A 22,296-nucleotide genomic window follows, 5' to 3' on the forward strand; every position below is an offset into this window, starting at 1 on the left:
GCGTGTTTCCTTCTTTTATTGTTGTAGGTTGGATCGTAAGATAATTGAGAGTGCTTGAACAGAGTGACATTCAAGATAAACAGCCAGTCCCAATACACCCAGTACTGGGACTGGCTCTCAACAAAGTGTACCGGTTGTCTGGGTGTTGTTTTGAATGATTTTCTACCTTTATTTCTAATTTTGTAGGGAATACTACGCATTCTGGTCCTACAACCAGAGCCAGTGTAGTCCATGTAACGCCCCGGTGCAGTCAATACCCTGGCGTCTTTTCTTATAGCGCATACGCTATCGGATCCATAGATCGAACTTTAAAATATATTTTCAGGGCTTAATCTATCATTCATTAATAAAGACGTGCTGATTATGCTACTGTAAATGCAAAATTTAATTATTACAATTTTAATTTAACTAAGTTACAGTATATTAGTAAGACTAGTAGTCTACGTTGATTGCAAAAATAAAACGCAATAGGAAGCTTTTTTTTGACAATCAGCTGTTCTAACCTCTAATAATCGATGCCGGACCAATTTTTGTAATTTAGTGATTAAAATTAAATTAAATTGTCATTTATAACAAAATGCGGTACGTGTCGCAAATATTTCAACCGATCATTACCATACCAAAGAATGCAAAGATCAAAAACACAGAAATTACTTGTAAGAGTCAAAAAGTAAGTATTGTTTACTTTTCGTTTTCGTTAAGGAAAAGGTAAGAATTTAAAACCAAACAGCCTAGTCTTGATAACTTTTTCTTATGATTAACTTCCCCTTACAGTCGGGTCACACAGACGAACAAAAACTGGTTGTTTTTGACAGTGATGTTCACAAAGCCACAAATATTGTCCATTTCAGCTCCTGCTGGAATGTGGTCTGGTTCGTCCCACATCCTCCGGCTTATTCACCCTTCTGCCCCTCGCTTGCCGCGCTCTAGACAAGCTGGAAGCTCTCGTCAGGTCGTGCTTGGAAGAAGTAGGGGGCCAGAGGGTGTCACTGCCTGCGCTCACTGCAGAGGGGTTGTGGGAAAAGACGGGCAGGTTGCATCAGGTACTTTTTTATTACGGAGCATTTCTTATAGGAGAAATCTAGAACCAGTGCTGTACTAATTTTTAATCCATTCATGGACCGTAACGGCATTTGCCATAACATTAGATTTCATTTAACTAATGTAAACGATTTTTTTATCGGGAACTATGCATTTTTACAATAAAATTCCGGAGCATATATTAAGATTATCATTTCCAAAACTTAAAACTTATATTAAAAGTATTGTAATTGAAAAGTCATATTACAAAATTGAAGAGTATGTGTTAGATAAACTTATAAGGAAAGACAACTTGAGTCTAGATGTCACGCAATTGAGATTCAAAGTGTATTCTATAGCATTTAAGTTTATTTGAAAAGAGCAATCCCTTGAGTTTCTTGCTCGTTCTTCTCAGGGAGGTCAGCGCAATGTACGACCAGTGGTTTAAAAAATGAAGTTTTCAAGTGTAAAAATTTTACCTATGGAATAAATGATTAATTGACTTTGACAAACTACAGGCTTTACTGTGTAGTTGCCGCCGCGTACTAACAACGTTCAAAGATTTACATTGGACATTTTGTCTGGAATCGAAATAAGCACTATGGCAAGAAAAGTACTGATATTTTTGTATGCGATCCTATTTACATACTGTCCATTAATGGGTTAAAAAAAGTTCTAATAGAAAAGAATGCACAAACACCTTGAAAATAAATGAAAACCAAAATGGAAGCATGACCGGCCTTGTGATATATGTATGATTTTAGTAAAAGAGTGGCTGAGGGACAGCAAGGAGGTTATTATGACAAAATCTAAAAACGAACGTACCAAAAAAGATAGAATGGTGTTTAGTACATTGAGACTATATACAATTTCAGTAGTTGTGTAATTATAACATTTAATTTCAGGTTACAAAAGGTCCGTGGACTAACATACAATAAAACACTACCACTGTTTATTTATTTACGCGTATGGACCGCGATGTGTGACGCAATGTGGGTGTCCGGTAACCGTCCTCGGAAACATGACACCCTTCGGCCAAAGTCCCCCTTCATGAAGGTCGAGGGATGTTGAGTTGGTACTCTCACCACAAATTAATTACAATTCACATTGTGGGGGACTCCCAACTGCTCCTATGTACTCCACAATATCCACAGACTTTGTTCTAGCTGTCATCATTGTCAGTTCATTCCACACACATCCAATGCGGAAGGAGTCGTGGAGGTAAATAGCAAGAGATGAGGAGAAATGGAAACCTCTGGAAGAGGCCTATGTCTTAGGACATACTGAAGTTACCGAGTTAACAAAACAGAAATTTGAGTATAAACAGGAAAAAGAAGTTAGTATAAACACTATAAATAAATAAATTCTTCTGTAATTGTTATTTCAGGTTGGGACAGAACTATTGAAACTCCGTGACAGGCATGAAAAAATATATTTGTTAGCTCCGGTAAGTGTCTGAATACTGACATCATCAACATAATTTCAGTCGAAAGCCGTCCACTGCTGAACAAGGGCGCCACCTAAGTATAGCCAAGTAAGTCTTTGTTAAATGATTTTTTTTATCTCTTAACATAGTTGATAAAGATGCAGAAGTGCGGCAGACAAATGAGAGCGTGGCTTAAATGATTTCCAGCGTAGTTCCAGGTCTAATTCAAAGTCAAATAATGTCTAGTTCTTAGATAAGCGAATTCCACTTCAAATGGGTTTAACTCTCCTGCTCATTCGTAAGGCAGATTCCCCTGAGAAGAACGAGGAAGAAACTCTAGAAGTTGCTTTTTATAGATTAGCCTTTGTGCATATTTATGATATTGCAATATTTATTTCAAATATGATAGATAAAAGCAATTAGCAAGAGCTAAATGGGTAGATTTTAGTCATCCAAATATGCAAAAGCTGTATAATAATAACCTTTAGTATTAAGTTTTTGCTTCACTATAGTTTTGAAACATACAAAGGTGACTCTGGCACTTAGTAAGTGGAGATCCGTGTCTTCTGCTTACCGCAGGTATTGATTGCTCCAATATTTCTCTAGACTTAAGCTACTGCGAACAGTTTTTCTGTTCTTTCCCTTAATAAGTAATCTGAGAAAGAATTTATCTTCAGTTTTAAAAAGTTTTACTGTTAATTTATCTATGCGAACTTGTAATTGGCCATCTGTGTTTATTATTGTAACTATTATCTTTTTTAATAATACCAAGTGACCGGACGAACAAGTCGAGCGCCTGGTGGTAAGGGACATGCCTGTCCATAACAGTTGCAGTGCCATTCAGAGCTTTAAATGGCAAAGATCTGAGTCACCCAGAGACATAAGTGTTGCAGCGTTCTTCGTGGATGTGGAATAATACCAAGTTGATAATATTTTCCGTAACGATCACACGTTCCTCAACAATGTAGTACAATCACTTCATGTAAGTAATTTACTCGTCTAGCCTTTTCGGACTCTTGCACACCACTCGACTGAGCACCGGCCGATTCCGCCACCCCGTCCCTCCACTCAACCCTACTTTTTAGTAACAGGGTGGGATGTGGCGGAAGCCGCCGCCGATTGGATGATGAGAAAATTAAGTAAAAACAAATACTCTTTATATTCAAATACTTAATTTTTTTTTGTAAGCACACACTCAACATAGCCCCGCACTAGGGAAACCTTGTGTCGCGGGTGCCATGGACACACACATACATAGGCCACCACAAATTACACCCAAACTCATGAGAGAAATATATGTCGGCCATACAAATATTTCTCCCGGCCCGGGAATCGAACCTGGGAGCTCTGCGTGGCAGTCCGGCATGGTAACCGTTCGGCCACAGAGGCAGTTATATTATAAGTGTGAATAATTATTTTAACAATCTACAATAAAACATATTTTGTTGTAAACCTTTGCTTCGAATTAAACTGATATTGCAATTGTGAATAGCGCCATCTATTGTCACTAATATTCTATACAATACAATGCCATCTAGTGGTCACATACGATACTATTTATTATGTGCTAGGAATCAGTAATTACCTGTTAATCTACAATAAAACAATTCTACATAAGTTGTCAAGTCCCTTGGGCCTGTAATTTCTCCAGCACGCTTACCACGTCTTAACCGGAACGCAATAATGCCCACATTATTGCTTGGTGGCAGAAATGGGTAAGGTTGTAAGGCCGTACTTCCCTGGACGAACTCTTTCACAAGGAGGTCTAATGCTACGCTGTATATACCTAGATGTTAGTTTCCCTGAAAATGTAAAAATAAAATAGAATAACATAAAATATTGTACTTTTGCAGACACACGAAGAAGCCATAGCCGATCTTCTAGCCGACGTTGGACCACTATCATATAAACAATTGCCATTGCTGTTATACCAGGTACGCATCTAAACCAAATATACCATACCATACCATACCATACCATAGGAAGGGTTATTTGCACAATCGTAACTTTTTATTATGAAAAAAACCGACCTGTAAAGTTCGTGGAATTACATCTATTTGTTATAATTATTAATACAAAGATAGAACACTCAGAAAAAATTCCTTCGATCCGGTCGGATTCGAACCGACGTCTTCTTGCATACCGTGCCAGACGCTATACCAACTAAGCCACGGAACGAACCAACGGACCTCACGAATTTTTCTATGTGCTTGCGTCGTGTCTTTTATATTTGGTTTTTCAACGACTTTTTTTAGTCGTAGCGCCATCTATGAGAAATCTATTAATCTATTACATCTATTTGCCAAATTTTATTGAAATCGATTACCGGAAAGTGTGCGAAACCGGATTCGTTCCCTAGTTTGCCACCCTTAGAAGTGGAATATTTAAATTTGAAGACAATATTCCACCTTTAAGGGTAGCAAATGAGGTGATGATTCCGGTTAATTGGACTTCACCCACGTTTTATTAACCGTTTTGCTAAAACTGGGCAAATAGGTGTGATTCCACGAATTTTTGACATTTGTTTTTTTAATAAAAAAAATATGTTATGTATTTAAATCAGACACGGTATGCTAGAAGACGTCGGTTCAAATCCGGACGTATCGAAGGAATTTTTTCTAAGTGTTCGTTCTTTGTGTTAATAATTACATGTTATGTAGGTGTTTTTGTTAATGATGAACTTCCAGATAAGCAGTAAGTATCGCGACGAGCATCGCCCCAAACACGGCCTGCTGCGTGCGCGGGAGTTCATAATGATGGACGCGTACGGCGCACATGCAGACGTAGATGACGCCACTGCCGTGTACAATAAGATGACAAGGCAATTTAGACGACTTTTTCAGAGATTACAACTACCTGTTTATCGAGGTATGTTGTAACGCGACGAACCAGAGACGCTTTCATATAACGTTTCTTACGAAAAGCCGTAGATAATTCATCCCCTAGTGCAGGGTTTCTTAACCTTTTTCTAGTCATGAACCCCTCTTAAAATTTCAAAGAGCATAGGCTCCCTTTCCGAAAAGACGATGAAGAAGAAAGGCCAAACCCCAGAAACCCCAGGTCCTTGCAAAAGAAGTCCGTTATCTACCCAGGATGCTGCGAGAGGCCATTGAAATTAAAAAACATCCTAATTTCAACAGGGAAGATGGTTTCTCAGTACCATCAGTTTGGGATCCAGTATTTCCTCTAATGAAAAATCCCAAACAGACATAAGACTGCAGTACTAATTAATATGTTTTAGTTTATTCTAATTTCTATTATTAATTAATAATAAATTGACTTAATAAAAATTCATTCTATAAAATAATTTGTAAAACTGAATGTAGCGTAAATTGGAACGTTTTCTTTATAAAATTAAAAATAAGGTATTTAATTAATAACTATTGTAACTGTAGTGAAAAAAAATAGGGTGGTTTGCATCAATATTAGACATAACTGGTTGAAGATACCACCTCAGTCAACCGTGACCATGGGACCTGTAAAGGGCCAGAAACGTCCGGAAAAATAGTTTCATTTCCTATGTGTAACAATCGCGAAAACCTAAGAACTCGATAAGAAGAAAGGCTCTCGGGTTGCGTTGATGCTCATCCCACTCATTCGCTTCAATACCGAATAAATACCCTTCAAATGGCGCGAAAATTCAAAAAGGTCATGCGCTCGGTATATACCCTGCCTACGGACTAGTTCCCCGAATGCTATAACTCAGACCTTTTCAAGGCGAGAGTGAATAGACATTGTTTAGGTGTGCATGCGCCATCGTCGACCTCATCATCACTTTCCATCAGTTGAGATAGAGGTTAAATGCGCACTTATTTTGTATTAAAAAAAAATCTATTCACAATATATATTACACCAATTTTTATATTAATGCATTATATTAGATAGGCTCGCCATGGACCCCTGGCGTCACTATACGGACCTCTTAAGAATTCATGAAGCACAGGCTGAGAAACCCTGACGTAATGGATTTAATAGCATTAGAGCTCCTTGTGAAAGACCTTATCTATTTCTGCCGCCAAACAGTAATGTGAGGTTTACTGCGTTCCGGTTTTGAAGGGTAAGGATACTGGTAAAACTACAAGCACGTCAACCGATTTATACGTCCCACTGTTGGGCAGGGGTCTCCACTCGGGCGACGGTTTTAGGCCATAATCTTCACATGTCTTCCGAGGGTGATATTTTCCAACACCAAAAAGCTCATGGTAAAGAACTTGTATCGAATTAGTATGGAGCTTGGTACTTTATTCCCAGAAAAATTTAACCAGCCTCAATTTTTTTGTTAGATATAAGCTTGAAATAAAAAGCTTAGCAAAATAATTATAAAAAAATATAGTGACCTGCATTTTTTATTTATTTATTTAAAACAAAAGTGTGGTAGATATGTTAAATTAATTCCAGCAACACTGCGATACTAAAAAAAGTCCAAAAAGCAGCAAACTTTAAATATTCTTAAACGTTAAAATATTCAAAATCCTATTTCTAATTGGCTAAATAAATTGCAACAAGAATTACTTTCACATCTGATGTGTCAATATATTTTTATGGCATTGGCCACTGGCACATTAGTCAAAAAATTACTCAAAAATCCGTTACGTTTCTTGGGATTGCGTTCTGTTTTACTTTATATGACTGCAGCGCTACGCCTTCCGTGTTGTCAACGATCCTCATGTAACTGAGCATGCGGAGTCGTTACAGCTTCGCGGAGATATAGCGTCTCTTAGCGTATTCTATCGCCTGTACCACGGTGAGTGCTCTGAAGAGTTATTCAACCTTATCCCTTCCTCTCCTTTCCATCAGCGGACCACCCGTGCCGGACTGCGTTGCCACAGTTGGACGGTCAGTTCAATACCGTCCCGCACTAAAAAGTTTGGCAATTCGTTCTTATGCCGAACCATCAAATTGTGGAACCAACTCCCGGCGCATGTATTCCCTCCCCTCTATAACATCGGGTCCTTCAAACGTAGTGTGAAGAAGCATTTGGCCAGACCGGCAAAATGATAGTGACGGAATGAAGATATTTGTGTTTTCCATCCGTTACTCTCATCTCTGGACTGTATTCGCACTTTCCATCAGGCGCGGTGCAGTCATTTTGCCGAGTCACAATAAAAAAAAAAAAAAAATATAGTATTAAAAATCCCTGACGATTTTCTGGAAATTGCAGGTCAAAGAAAATTGCTTTCAATTCAAACTTTCTAGATTTTGAGAGGTCGTTACAAAAAACCAACTTATAGCCTGGTTAAATTTATCTGGTCCATTTATTTTAGTACCACCAAAGGAACAACTCCTTTCGCACTAAATTCCGAGAAACTCGGAGGTGCGCACCCGGATTTGAACCCATGGCTTCCGTTTGAGAGACGATAAGTCAAACCGTAGGACTACCATGTCTTGTTTATAGCGATGCAACAGAGCGCGAGATTTCTAGTAATTTTGTGTTGTGTAAATTATGAAACCAATAATCTCAGTACAGGGTACTAAAAAAACCGACCTCAAAAGTACGTGGAACTACTCGTACATCTATTAACCAAGTTTTTTTGAAATCGGTTACGGAAAGTGCGCAAACCCGGATTCATCCCCTAGTTCGCCACTATACGGAACTTGATACAGGAGATAATAAAAATCGGTTCTCATTACTCAAACTATATTGAGACAGAAAAGCGCATTGAATTGGAGAATAGCAAAATCAACCATTGAAATAATTGCTCCATATAATAAAATTTAGGCGCTATTTATAAAAATGAATCTTCATGCGTGAATAGCCTAGTCTATAACTCTTAGAGGTGAATGATTTTCTTCAAAATTAAATGGGACCACTATGGAGGTACCTTCTTTCCAACAAACCGGAGTTATCGCGTAACATACATACAAAAAAAAAAGAAAAACAAACAGTCGAATTGAGAACTCCTCCTTTTTTTGAAGTCGGTTAAAAAGAAGCGAACAGGGCTTGTTTTTGGTTTCATAACTTTAGGCAAAATACTTACTTGGTGCGTGCATTGCGACTGTTTGACAATGCGACAGAAAATCACACCGAATTTGATTTGCTTTGTACAAGCAAGAAATGACCAAACGTCACTTTGACACATCACGCGACTGGCGATGATTACACAGGTTTTTGTTTTTTATAATTGTATATTATTTTTGTTTTTTTATGTACCTGTGTTCTTGGTTTCGCCTATAATCTCTTTTTGGCTTGCTAAGCATTTATATTGTTCCATGTTGGTGGAATTCCGTAAATGGCATTGGATTACTCATATTTAAGTATACTATAATTGTTATTTGGCCGTGTATTTCCCTAAAATGTATAAATGAATAAATAAAAAAATACTGGGAACTATTGAAATATATGAAATTTTCAGGTAGGTTTTTTTATATAAAAAAGTTATCTGATTATGTCTATAATTTCAGTTCAAGCGCCATCTGGCGATATGGGCGGTTCCCTGTCACACGAATGGCAGCTGCGCGCCAACGCTGGCGAGGACGCTCTGTGTGTATGTTCGTCCTGCTCGCACTCGCAGCGCGATACGGGCAATGCGACGTGCGACGAGTGCGGGAAGGAGATGGAGAAGTGCAATAGTATTGAGGTAAGTTATATTACTATCATAGATCAACAAATACAGAGAGCTCGATCGCTATAATGAAAATTGTTGGATATAATTGAAGATGGTGTAACACACGTTGATATTTTTCTACATTATTCCTTTAAATCATAGGTCCCCGAACTTTTTTAGGCAGAACAAAAAATATCAACGCCTATCACCACAAAAAAATTGGATTTGTTATGATTTATATATCTAAAATGAATATGTTAACTTAACTCAAAAAACCAGGAGGAAAAAATTATACGTATGTGTAGTGTGGTTTATATAGATAATTCAAGTTTTTTTTTAATGCGGTGGTACCCCATGGACAGCATCAGTCAATTGCTAACCCCCTAGCCCAACTTCAAATATTTTGTCAGCGTAATATTTTGTCAAAAATATTTGAATTGAAAAGTTACGACGTTCTAATAATTAGTAATTGCGTTATTGCGTTCTTCTTTGCGTTATTTTCTTCTTATTTTGGCAGTTTGCCTACCAGTATCGGGATCATTTTTTTAATTTATTTACATTTTAACAAGGGCAGGCGGATTTGATGAGCCATATCGAATTAAAATAAAAAACATGTCTATTATTTGTATTTTTAATAGACATACTTCTAAATGCAGTGTATGTGCAATTTAAATGAACCTGTGAAAAAATGACAAGCAAAAACAAAAACGAATGTTTTGATGATTGTTTCGAATTCGGGCTGGCCAATCGGAGCGCAGTTGTCACCGTAATGATTTGGCAGAATAGTTTTCAAACAAATTAAATGACATTTCGTCTCATTTCTGGTCACTGGCATTGCAGGTTGGGCACACTTTCATCCTAGGCACTAAGTACAGCGCACCACTCGCAGCTAACTTCACATCATCTAGTCAATCGCAGGGTCTGCCTGTCGTCATGTCCTGCTATGGTATCGGGATCACGAGGTTAGTACATCAACTTACGTGCCACACGCCGCGGCCACGGCCGCTTTCTATATTTGATCTTGAATCTAATATTGTTTTCTATCCAGATTTTATTCGATCGCTGCCGGATCTGTATTTCAATACGTCTATGTCGGCTCTAGTGCCCTTAAAAACAAGGATCGCTCTTAAATGTACCCCCTCTCCGACGTTTAGTTCCACGCAATCGGAGGAAAATTTCATTACATGAATTAGTGAATAAAATGGTGGTTATGTTTCTAAGATTAATTTATTTATACACGTGATTTTACATGTGCTTTTGGCAAAAATATAAATTAATTGAAAACTTTCAAGTATAAAATATTTCAACCGTAAGTACGTCAAGAATGACGTGTTTCGAGGAACGGAACGGAACGTCTAATGTCAAACGAGCGGGACGGCTATATAGGATGGAAAAAATAAAGGGACGGCGCGCGGCGGCGGCGGCGAAATATTAGTGTCAATTTATGTTTTGTTGATGTTTGTTCGTATTCGTGACGCAATAAATAATCTAAATTATAAAAATACCGTTTTGATTTGACTTTGATAAATGGCGTTATTTCATTTAGAACAAATTCAACTGATATTTTGTTTAGCCTAAATTTGAATGTAAATTCAGCGTCTAACTTGCCATGAAGTTTATACGCCTAAACGTTCTTGAGGACACAAGCTGCTCTTGGCCGCTTTCGCTATTATCCGCTGTAGTCCGATAACTGAGCAAATTGTTCAAGATCACAGTCGCTGTCACTTGAAAATAACTTCCATTTTCACGTGATTACACAGTGCAATCGGTCAAAATTGGCGGATCGCTACTATAGTTCGAACACGTGCAAAATCCGATTTGTCAAACCTATGGATCGGATAATAAAAGCGCACAACTGTCACTGCCATCTAAAAATTCCGTCAATCGGAATAACGATCCATCGATCGGTTATTGAAATAGTAATAATCTCAGTACAGAGTACTAAAAAAAAACGACCTCAAAAGTACGTGGAATTACGTCTATTTGCTAAGCTTTATTGAAATATCCCCTAGTTCGCCACTATACAGGACTTGACGCTGGAGATATATTGAGAGAGAAAAACGCCTTGAATTGGAGAATAGCAAAATCAACCATTAAAATAATTGCTCCTTGTAATAAAATTTAGGCGCTATTTATAAAAATGAATCTTCATGCGTGAACAGCCACTCTTAGAGGCGGATGATTTTCTTCAAAATGAAATGGGACCACTATCGTGATACCATCTTTCCAACAAAAAAAGAATCATGAAAATCGGTTCACAAATACCGGAGTCATCGCGTAACATACATACAAAAAAAACATGCAGTCGAATTGAGAACCTCCTTCTTTTTTTGAAGTCGGTTAAAAATAGAATTTTAATTGATTATTCAAGCTCAGATAGCAAATTCTGGATTGAGATTAAATATAGAAAGTGACCGTAAGAAGAGAGTTCTGCATAGACCCCAAACCATATTGGATCCTCTGACTGGTCCAGAAATGTTAACAAAAGCTATATAACTAGTTTACTCCACTAGTTTATTATAATTATTATTACAAAGATAGACCACACATAGCCCCGCACCAGGGAAACCCAGTGTCGCGGGTGCCATGGACACACACATAGACAAACACAAATTACACCCAAACTCACGAGAGAAATAAATGTAGGCCATACTAATATTTCTCCCGGTCCGGGAATCGGCCTCGAGATGACCTCTTCCCAAAAGAAGGCCACAGCCTCCCACGATACCACGCCACCCAGCATAGCACATAACACGCTTGGCAGCGAGAGATCTCCCCCTATAGTTGCTACCAGAGTGCGGCGTTGCGTACTCCAGCAATTGCACGCCTCTATACACGGGCAGCTTGAAGCATCTAGTATCGACTGCTTCAAGCTGCGACCACATAGCAAACTACAGTCTACTATGTACATGAATACACATGTGACGATGTGACCTCCTGCCATCGTCATCCCATCTTTTATCTCCGCTTCCTGGCCACTTGTTTTTAAATTTTGAATCGTTTTTTGTTTCCTTTTCCTCGCCATTCTGACTTTGTTTCGTTCCATCGTGACTTCCTGCTCGATCGTGGCAGCATACAGTGCCGTTTCAATTTCAATTGCGTCTAATTTTTATTCCTTTACCAGATTTGTAGTGTTATTATTATTAGATATAAGTATTTAAATTTGTTTAATAATGAATATTGGTCTAAATTATTTTAATTCGTCCTACTTTATCTCAACATTTCTTTTTCCTCTTGTTTATATTAGATTACAATCATTGACTTACAATTATATGGACGTCGGGTCCGCGCTAAAAAGTGTCCGAACTTATAGGGCGTTAAAATCGTATACATGCGTCATTAACGCTTTAGTCTTCGTTTGTTCGACTGACAGCGAAGAAAGCAAAATTAGACAGTACTGCGATGACATTACAATTTAAATTCGACGTTTTAGCTTTTTCATATTCCTTTACATGTCACTACGTTTAAATAGGTTGACTTGGGACATTTTTTTCGTGGTTTTTGTATTAAACCCGTCGTCCATTTATTTGATAAGTCAATGATTACAATATATAAAAATACATTGTGAAATATTTAAATTATTATTAATATTAAAACAATCACAACGCAACGTGTAACGTAATGTACCATTGTTAAAATTGACACACAGGACAGGCTCTGCCTATTGTAGGACCAACAGCAACCGTGTATAGTGCTCCTAAGCATGACATCACGTTTGCCTTGCATATATATGTTAAAATATAATGTCGATTTAACATAAGCTTATTTCTTATATTATTATTATGATTTTTTTTTTGGAAATCCTGTCATATTGCTCTTTGTACTTGTGATGTCAAATAAATATATTATTATTACTACTAATCATGCGCCTATTTTGATAACTATTTGTAATTCAGTATAACTCGGCCCTTTTGGGGTAAGTGTCTACTTTATATTCATCCATAAGCATATCCGTATGTAATTAAGTTAGGGAGTGTTTTGTAGTATTATACCTTTTTTGTTACAGCCTCTTTTTTTCTCTTTACCATCGACTTGAAATTAAATTTCCGTGGATCACGGCTCATCATGGTTTACAACCTTTTCACACATACACCAAACCCGCTCGAGCCGTTGTGACTGCTTCGGGCGGTTTGCAGCGCGGTGAAATTTCATCGTGCAGTCAAGCAGTTGCCACACACACACACTTGACTGCTCGAGCTGTCGACTGCTCTGGCGTAGCTACCTCCGCCCGCGCTCTTCATTCCACATTGCAACGTGTTGAGTAGCCAGCAGTTATCAATGGCAGCCTCAAGCTGTTGACTATGACTGCTGAGCGGTCCGTGTATGTTGATCATTGGCTAGCTGCTCAAGCAGGCCGTGTGTGGCCACCCTAAGGTGTGCTGCACCGTGTCGTCCGCGTCGCCCTCTCATGGCAGGACGTTGACGTTTTCCTCTTAGCGACTTTGCTTTGACCCAGATATACAACTTTTCGCTGTTTGATGGTCTGCAAAAGTTTACGCTTCTGTCCAACTAGTCGCAGAACTTCGTCATTGGTGACTTTGTGAGTCCCTGATAAGTGCAATTTTCTTCTGTAGCACATTTCAAATGCTTCAACACGTTTCCTGAGATGCTCTTTTATTGTCCAGGCCTCACATCCGTAACACGGTAACAATTATGTAGACTATTATTTTATTTTAAAATTATATGCTAATACTTGTAGAAGGTTCGTAGCTCTTTTGCCAGACGAAGTCTATATAATCTCCTCCTTTTTTTAAGCCAGTTAAAAATTATTGTTAGGGTTGAAACGAATAGAAAATACCGAATAGTAGCCGATTCGTTGCAACTATTTATTCTTATTATTAATAATATATAAATAATTAATAATTGTCTTTTTTTAACAGCCTGTATGTTACAATTTCAGGTTGCTAGCAGCGAGTCTGGAAGCGTTGTCCAGCGAGAAGTCCCTGCGGTGGCCTAAGGCCATCGCGCCTCATAGCGCTATCATTATCGGACCGAAAGTAGGTACTATGGGTCAACACTATATTACTCCATTTGAATTGTATAATATAAAAAACAATCAAATTATTGGTTATAATAACATAATAATAATAATAATAACTATTAATAATTACACATTCATAGCCCCGCACTAGGGAAACCCTGTTCCGCGGGTGCCATCGACACATACATAGACAACCAGAAAGAAAACAATTTATTTCATAAGCACAGACACGTATATAAACAGAAAAAAACATAGGAACAATAAAAAAAACAAAAACAATTTACATGAATAAACAGTAATGTACCGTCATGCGTGTCGCGTTATAATACAAAGTGATGGGATGAACAAGTCGTGCGCCTGAAGGTAAGCGACACGACTGTCCATAGCAGTTGCAGTGCCGCTTAAATGGCACTGCCGCTGCGCCTGTCACCCTGAGACAAGTTGACAAGTCCCATGGGCCTGTAATTTCACCAACACATTTACCCTTCAAACCCGGAACACAGTAATGCTGACATTACTGGTTGGCGGCAGAGATAGGTAAGGTGACAGTACTTCCCTGGACAATCTCTTTCGTGAGGAACTCTACTGATTAAAAAAATCTTGTAACACCAAAATCTGCATTTTATTTTCAGGAAGGCTCCAAGGAATGGTTTTCATTCTCCTCGGACAAGCTAAACCGACTCCATGCACTGTTATCAAGTACACATGCACTTAACGACGTCCTGCTCGACGATAGACACTCGTACACCATCGGAAAGCGACTCATGATGGCCGACAGGTATACTTTAACTACTTATTGTATAGTTATGGTGTTGAGTGTGGCTGATAAAGTATGCAAGTTGGGTAAATGCTGTAGAAATGAGTAGCTTTCCGGTATTAGCCTCATGCGGCTGGTCTGGAAGTATCAAATCTGTGATACATTTAAGCACTGGAACTGTACACACATGGATTCCAGAGGTTTGATGTATAACCTAATGTAATTTTTATTTTTTTTCTCGGCAACCTATTTTACTACCATAGGCTTATAAGTTTTCTGTAACTAACGTGATATCGACAAAGACTGAAATAATTTGTTTTTATTGATTTGTTTAAAGACAGAATATCGAACAGTAGTAAAAGTGCATTGTGGTATGAAAGATGATGTAGTGACCGGAATAGACAAGGGGACGCTTGGTTTGGTTATGTAGAAAGAATGAATGTTGGTACATTGATTTTTGTATTAATCTACTAATTATTTATACTATTTATTAATAATTAATTATATCATTACATTGCAACGTCAAAAGTTTGAAAAATTACATCTATTTGCCAAGTTTTATTGAAAACGGTTAACAGACAGTCGTTGAAATCCAATAAACTTGATTCATCCCCTGGTTTGCCACCCTTAGAGGTGGAGTATACTGGGATACTCTCTCTCCAACGAAAAAGAATCCTCAAAATCGGTAACATATATACACAAAAAATACAATCAAATTGAAAACCGTCTTCCTTTTTGGAGTCGGTTAAAAATGAAGTAAAATGCGTAGCTCAAAGATCCTATCTCCATCTTTTTACACCTCCGACGGAAGAAGAGAGAGTTCTAAAGCTTATGTTTGTTTGTATTTCGGATAAATTGCAAAATTTAACGGTGTTCCTTTTTAAATTAAGTTTACTAAAGGTTTAGGTAATTACATTATATTAAATTAAATAATTAAGTTGGTTAACTTAAATAAATTAATTATATTAAACAACTAAATGTAGACAAACCGTAATGAAGTATTTTGTGAGGCATTACCTGGTACTTATAGGGTCGTATTCCAGAACTCTACTCAATGTTCAAGTCCGGACTTGAGTACGATGCAAAGCCCTAGAAATCATACTCAAGTCTTGACTTGAACATTGAGTAGAGTTCTGGAATACGACCCATAGTAACATACGCGTTTATTGCAGCATTTAAGAACCGATTTAAATGATTATTTTTTTGTTCGAAAGATGGTATTGGTCCCATTTAAATTTGAAGAATATTACACCTCTAAGGGTGGTAAATTATTTCAACTACTCTCCGTTAACCGTTTTGAATAAACTTTGGCACATATATGTATATATAATTCCACAAAGCTTTGAAGTTGGTTTATTTTTTTTTATACAAAAGGTATAATATTAATTTTGTAACTAACAATTGTAGTAATCTCGTAAAAAAATTATATTAATCGAGTTCTTAGGTTTTCGCGATTGTTACACATAGGAAAAATTCCAATTTACGCACGTAAATTTAGTGTAGCGTAAATTGGAATGTTTTCTTTGTAAAATAAAAAATAATGTATTTAATTAATAACTATTGTAACTATAGAGAAAAAATAGGGTGGTTTGCTGTAGTCAACCGTGACCTGTAACGGGCCCGAAACGTTGGATTGTTTGAAAAAACAAATATACGCGTTTTAAATCCGGAAAAATAATTTCATTTCCTAAATTATATTAAATCATGATGGTCTAACTTTTTATAATTATTTGTTAACAGACTGGGCTATCCCACCATAATCGTCTGCGGGCGGTCAACCCTGGAGTCACCCCCGCGATTCGAGGTGTACCATCCCAACCCCGACAAAGATGTCTCCATGCTGCTCATGACCGAGGAGGAGTTACTGGGCCACTTGAACAAAGAAGAAAATCATGTTTTAATTGATAATAAAATTTAATTTGTTACAGAATCGGTGTATAATTGACAGGGTGATTGCTGCTTATACTTTTGACTTTGAACCGGGTACATCTGGTAATTTTCAATCATATCAGTTGTCAGTCAATAGAGTGCAATGGCTGGATTTTTTACATTTGGTATTTTACTCTTCAATGATGTAGTCTATTAATATTATAATATAGGATTATTTTTATAGTACAAATTATAGTAAATAAGAAATGACTAACGAGGGTCTATTAGAAGTCCGAAGCCGAAGGCTGAGACATTTTTTACCGTCCGTGATACATATAATGTTTTTCATCACGTTTGCGAGGAAATAAATACAAATATAAATATGGTTCACAACCATTGACTTACAATTATATGGACGTCGGGTCCGCGCTAAAAAGTGTCCGAACTTATAGGGCGTTAAAATCGTATACAGAGCGTCATTCACGCTCTAGTCTTCGTTTGTTCGACTGACAGCGAAGCAAGCAAAATTAGACAGTACTGCGATGACATTACAATTTAAATTCAACGTTTTAGCTTTTTCATATTCCTTTACATGTCACTACGTTTAAATATGTTGACTTGGGACATTTTTTTTCGTGGTTTTTGTATTAGACTCGTCGTCCATTTATTTGTAAGTCAATGTTCACAACACAACAATTTATGCATTTTGCTAGTTTTTTGTTTTTTTTTTTGTTTATATCATCCATAGATAATACAACTCGAACTAAAATGTTGTAAAAAGCAAACACGCATACAGCCATGATGGATTGCAAAAAAAATTTGCTAAATTTTTTTAAAGAAAATAATTTAAATCAATTATAAGAAATTCTTAATAATAAGAATTTATGTAGTATGTGGCTGAAATGCAATTTATGTCTGTTTAGATAACATTTTAAGCGAATGTTTTAATTTTGAACTTATGTAACCTCTCCTTGAACCTGGCCTATGTAAGGAAGTACGACGTGATACAAATTAAAAAAAAACTCCTCCAATTCTTGTAACTCTATCTACAATAGTAGTCGCTAGAATTACGATAGTTGGAGAGGTTGTGGGTTATATTTTTCTATGTCTAATGAAGAAATAAACGTTTTTGACGTAACTCCACTTAAAACAAACAAAACTAAAATGTCGCTGATTGTACTTAAAGTAGTTTTTTATCCGTAGTCCGTGATTTCTGCCTACTTCAAAAAGGCGTTATGTTATTTGTTATTATTATTGTTATTTTTTATATATTCCAAAGGTTAAAGAAAACGTGGTGATGATTGCATGGTGTTGCTTGATCGAATGTTTTTTAAATTAATGTTATTTACTATTAAGTTTAATTAAGTAATATTCTTTTATGACACAGTTGCCCAGGCCCCAGGTAGGAATCGAACTCGGAACATCGCAAGAGACGAGCGTTTACCCAACTAAGCCATTGCGGAAAAAAATTTGCTTCCCATACAATTTTTAGTTCCAAGATTCACCGCTAGATGGCATTAGTTGTACCCTGAAACGCGCTATCGTTTTATTCACAACGAAAGTATGTAAGGGCGCCTATGATTCGGTTCAGTTACCGTCGACCTAAAAAAGGTCCCGGGTTCGATTTCCTAGTATTTTTGAGGTGATCTTGCACGTCATAGTGCAAAGTCACAAATATTTTGTGCAGAAAGGTGGGTTTCTCTGATGCTGCTTCAAAGGCATGTCAGCGATGCGAAGGATTTACGGATATACTGACGGCCTTTGCTTCGAAGAAACACCGCTGACGCTGGCAGAATTTATAAACAGGGCCCCAGAGAATCAACGTCAACCAGTTTATACATCCCACTACAGAGCACGGGTCTCCTCTCCGACGAGGGTTAAGGCCACAATCCACCACCCTATTCCAGTGCGGGTTGGGGGGGTAATTAATAGATTCAGCCGTTACTTTGGGGAAGCCAATGTTAATAACAATGGAAGTACATTAATTTGCTACTCCGCGAACCCAGTGATGGTTAAATCGTGCAAAATACCTGCGCTTGTGTTGAATATTATTTCGAACAGCCAGTAGCCCTTGAGGATGCCTCGTGGAGAGGCGAAACACGTGTTGGGTATATTTTGTGGTCGTGTTTGTGACAGTAGTTGCGCTTGTGTTATTTATTTTATTAATTTTATGTGGAGGGAGGGTGGGATAATTAACTGCATAAAAAATATTCAACACAAGCGCGACTGTTTTGCATTTAGCCTTAACTGGGTTTGCGGACTGGCAAATTAATTTACTTCCATTTTTATAAAACATTGGGCTACCAACTGGCCCCAGAGATTTTATAGAAACAATTTTTAACCGACTTCAAAAAACGAGGTTTTCAATTTGACGACCTCTGTGGTCGAGTGGTTTGCACTGTCAATGTAGAAACTAATTTGCGGGTCAGGGTGTTTGTGGTACCGTCGTTATTTCCGATTTCCATAACACAAGTGCTTTAGCTATTTACTTTGGGATCAGAGCGACGTACGTATGTCATATTGTCTAATTAGACTGTATTATTTTGTGTGCATGTTATGCGATTAATCCGGCGGGTAATTTGTAAACCGATTCCGATGATTCTTTTTTTATATGGAAAGGAGGTACCTCAATAGTGGTCGCATTCAATTTTGAACAAAACATTCCACGTCTAAAGATGAATCCGGTAATAAAACTTGGCACATTGGTGTAATACACCGGATTCACTCATATATTACCAACCTTAGAAGTAGAATATTTTTTTAACTCACTAGCTGAGAAAGGCTCTCATTAGAAATCCTGAGTCGTTAGTACCTGAGTACTGGTAAATTAGCTGCCTTTTGTACTTTTAAATAATAATCGTGAAAGGAATGTAACATCTAAAGGTTTATTATATAAAAACTTAAGTATTAATCAAATAAATAAACATTCTAGTTTGGAAACTACGCGCGCAAAAGCGTTTTTACCACCCTAGCATGGAAAAAGTTTTTCAAATTCGAACTTGACGATGGACTGTGATGCACCTAACTTTTTCTTTCGATGAAAAAAAACATAATGACACGTTCAACTACGCGATTTGTCGTACATTAGTTATGTGATATAAATCCGTTGGTATATTTTATTTCTTATTACTGTTGACATTAAATGGACAATGATAACTAATTGCGTTTATTAAATTATTTGAATTCGTCGAAGACCTAAAATAATTTCAATAATCGCTTAATCACACGAAACAAAAGGCATATAAAATAAAAATAACAAATATTGGAATCAATTAAAATAACGTATCATGCACTACATAATTATAACTTTTTTAACCGACTTCAAAAAAAGGAAGAGGTTCACAATTCGACTGTATATTTTTTTGTATGTATGTTACGCGATAACTGTGAACAGATTTTCATGATTCCTTTTTGTTGGAAAGAGGGAACCTCCATAGTGGTTCCATTTCATTTTGAAGAAAATCATCCACCTCTAAGGAGGCTGATCACGCATGAACATTCATATTTATAAATAGCGGGAGCAATTATTTTAATGGTTGATTTTGCTATTTCTCCAATTCAAGGCGTTTTTCTCTCAATATACTTTGAGTAGTGAGAACCGATTTGTATTATCTCCAGTGTCAAGTCTTCTATAGTGGCGAACTATATTTCAATAAAACTTGGCTTATAGACGTAATTCCACGTACTTTTGAGGTCGGTTTTAGTGCTCTGTACTGAGATTATCTCAAATATGCTCGGATATATTTGCATTACTTTCAAAAAACGAACACGAAAAGTTTGTCATTTGAGGACCGTGTAACTTTCTCCCAGCCAACGCCTGCAAAGTAAGTACCTATGAAAATCCAATACTGTCCACTTCTCTAAACTTTTAAATCTACCTACAAGTAATAAAATAAAAATAAATAAAATAAAATCTTATTTATTTCAGAAATCATCCATAGCAATATTAGCAGTAAATTAATAACAATTTGTTTTCAAATTAAGTTAGTAAGTAAGTAATTGTTTATGTATCAAAATCAAAAAGGAGAGCACAATATAATCATTTCGAAACGAAACCCCTTTGAGTAGTTCCATCTAATATCTGTGGATGGGACCTCCACCCCTATCGGCAATCATCTTCAGGACGTTGTTAGTGCTGCAGCGCAATTTGCATTTCAGGGAGTTCGCCTTTTTACGCATAATCGCGAAGAAATGATCAATGCTGGCTTCGGCCATCATCCCCGACGCGCTGCAGAAGCGCGGCAACCCCAACAAAGGCACACCTGTTGTATGAGATCCACAGACTGCTCGTGTAAAACGACCGGCAATATGTCTTGAAAAGCAGAATCTTTACTTCTTTAGTACATCGTGCAAACCTACGGATCAGCTTATTGCCCCGTACCACCAGCGCCCTTCGCTCTCTTTCGATGTCACTATCATCTTTAAGACGCTCGTTTACAATGTGCCCTAATTATTTGAATTCAGTGACACTTTTGAGGTCTAATAATAAACTATGTGAACAGGCAAAAGAAAAACCCGTACAGGCAACTGCCCACTGTTCATAACTGCGAGAATTATACATAGCCACCTGCGCCGCTTACATAAGAGGGAGCAGAGGAAAAATTCCTAATCTTCGATTTGATTTTAGAGGGGTATATCCACTTTAAAGTTAAAAATAAAATATTGTATGAGTAACTACACGATATATTCAAGCAAAGACATTAATCAAAAACATAAAACAATAAAGTTTCCTGGATAGATAAAAATCACGAAATAACCTCTAATTTTCAAATTTTTTCGATTCATCCTCGAAATGCTACAGGTTATTAGGACAAAAATTTGATAGGTAATTAATTATATTTATGCATGATCGACAACTGTCACTACGGATTTTTTTTAATCCCTTTAGTTTTAGAGTTATTCCGCTAAAACGAATTTGGTACTTTTAATGTGCAAAATTCAACGTCTCCTGTCGCATGTCACGCGAACTTCAGGCATATATTTGTTTCACAAATTTGGACGAAGCCAACGTCAAAACTTTTTTGGCATGCTCCCTCTTAAAAAAAAGAAAATGGCGTAACACTTAGTGTTTTGGTATTCTTTTGTTTTTTCGTCTTTTTGTATTTTGGTCGCGAAAATGAGTGCTAGTGAGAAGAGCGACAACGAAAATACAGTAATAGATACACATTCAAACACATCATCAGAAGTTCAGTCGACTATTGTGCCCGCGTCCTGATTTTGATTCAAATGGAAATCGACTCGATCGGGTAGTCTCGAAATCAGACGGGTTTCTGAGCGAGAAGATGAACCTAATTCCTACTATATCTTTCTAATTTGTGGGTTAAATCAACTATTGTCCCGATTAGAAATGTCAAAAGTTTCCGATCATTTTCCGAATGGCAATTATGCACCTCGACTCGGGAAAGACACAGTTTCCGATCGGGAGAGGCTATCAAAATCAAGCTGCTGGAAAAACAATAATATTTTCTTTTAACAATTGTCGTAACACGTCAAATATTATTTTTAATATTTTTTTATTATTTTTTCTATTAAACGTCTTCATCTCTTTAGTCTTTTATTAATTCCTCGCATAGTTTGAGAAAAATTCTATACATGCCTCTGCGGGAACGGGGATTGCTTGACTCTCATTAATATTCGTTCAGCAATCTCTCACTTCCCGGCCTCTGCAATAACGTCCTATATCAAAAGAAAAACCGTC

General features: G+C 37.1%; 1 protein-coding gene across 1 annotated transcript; it reads left to right on the plus strand.

Annotated features, from left to right (window-relative positions):
- Positions 1-520: 520 nt before the first annotated feature.
- LOC113240518 (probable proline--tRNA ligase, mitochondrial) lies at positions 521-16,682 on the plus strand. The gene is made up of 10 exons (XM_026477849.1): positions 521-670; positions 852-1,043; positions 2,408-2,467; positions 4,300-4,380; positions 5,134-5,314; positions 8,849-9,024; positions 9,832-9,953; positions 13,892-13,988; positions 14,605-14,750; positions 16,470-16,682. Exons 1-10 carry the CDS (start codon positions 578-580, stop codon positions 16,645-16,647), a joined length of 1,326 nt encoding a protein of 441 aa, XP_026333634.1. The 5' UTR covers positions 521-577; the 3' UTR covers positions 16,648-16,682.
- The last annotated feature ends 5,614 nt before the right edge of the window (positions 16,683-22,296 follow it).

Source organism: Hyposmocoma kahamanoa, unplaced genomic scaffold (assembly GCF_003589595.1).
Source record: "Hyposmocoma kahamanoa isolate Upper Pololo Valley unplaced genomic scaffold, ASM358959v1 146, whole genome shotgun sequence".
In the NCBI taxonomy this organism is placed as follows: Eukaryota; Metazoa; Arthropoda; class Insecta; order Lepidoptera; family Cosmopterigidae; genus Hyposmocoma; species Hyposmocoma kahamanoa.

Coding starts and splice junctions, on each gene's coding strand:
- LOC113240518 (XM_026477849.1), top strand. CDS start 578: ATGCGGTACGTGTCGCAAATATTTCAACCGATCATTACCATACCAAAG. Junction 671..851: donor TTACTTGTAAGAGTCAAAAA/GTAAGTATTGTT, acceptor TGTCCATTTCAG/CTCCTGCTGGAATGTGGTCT. Junction 1,044..2,407: donor AGACGGGCAGGTTGCATCAG/GTACTTTTTTAT, acceptor TTGTTATTTCAG/GTTGGGACAGAACTATTGAA.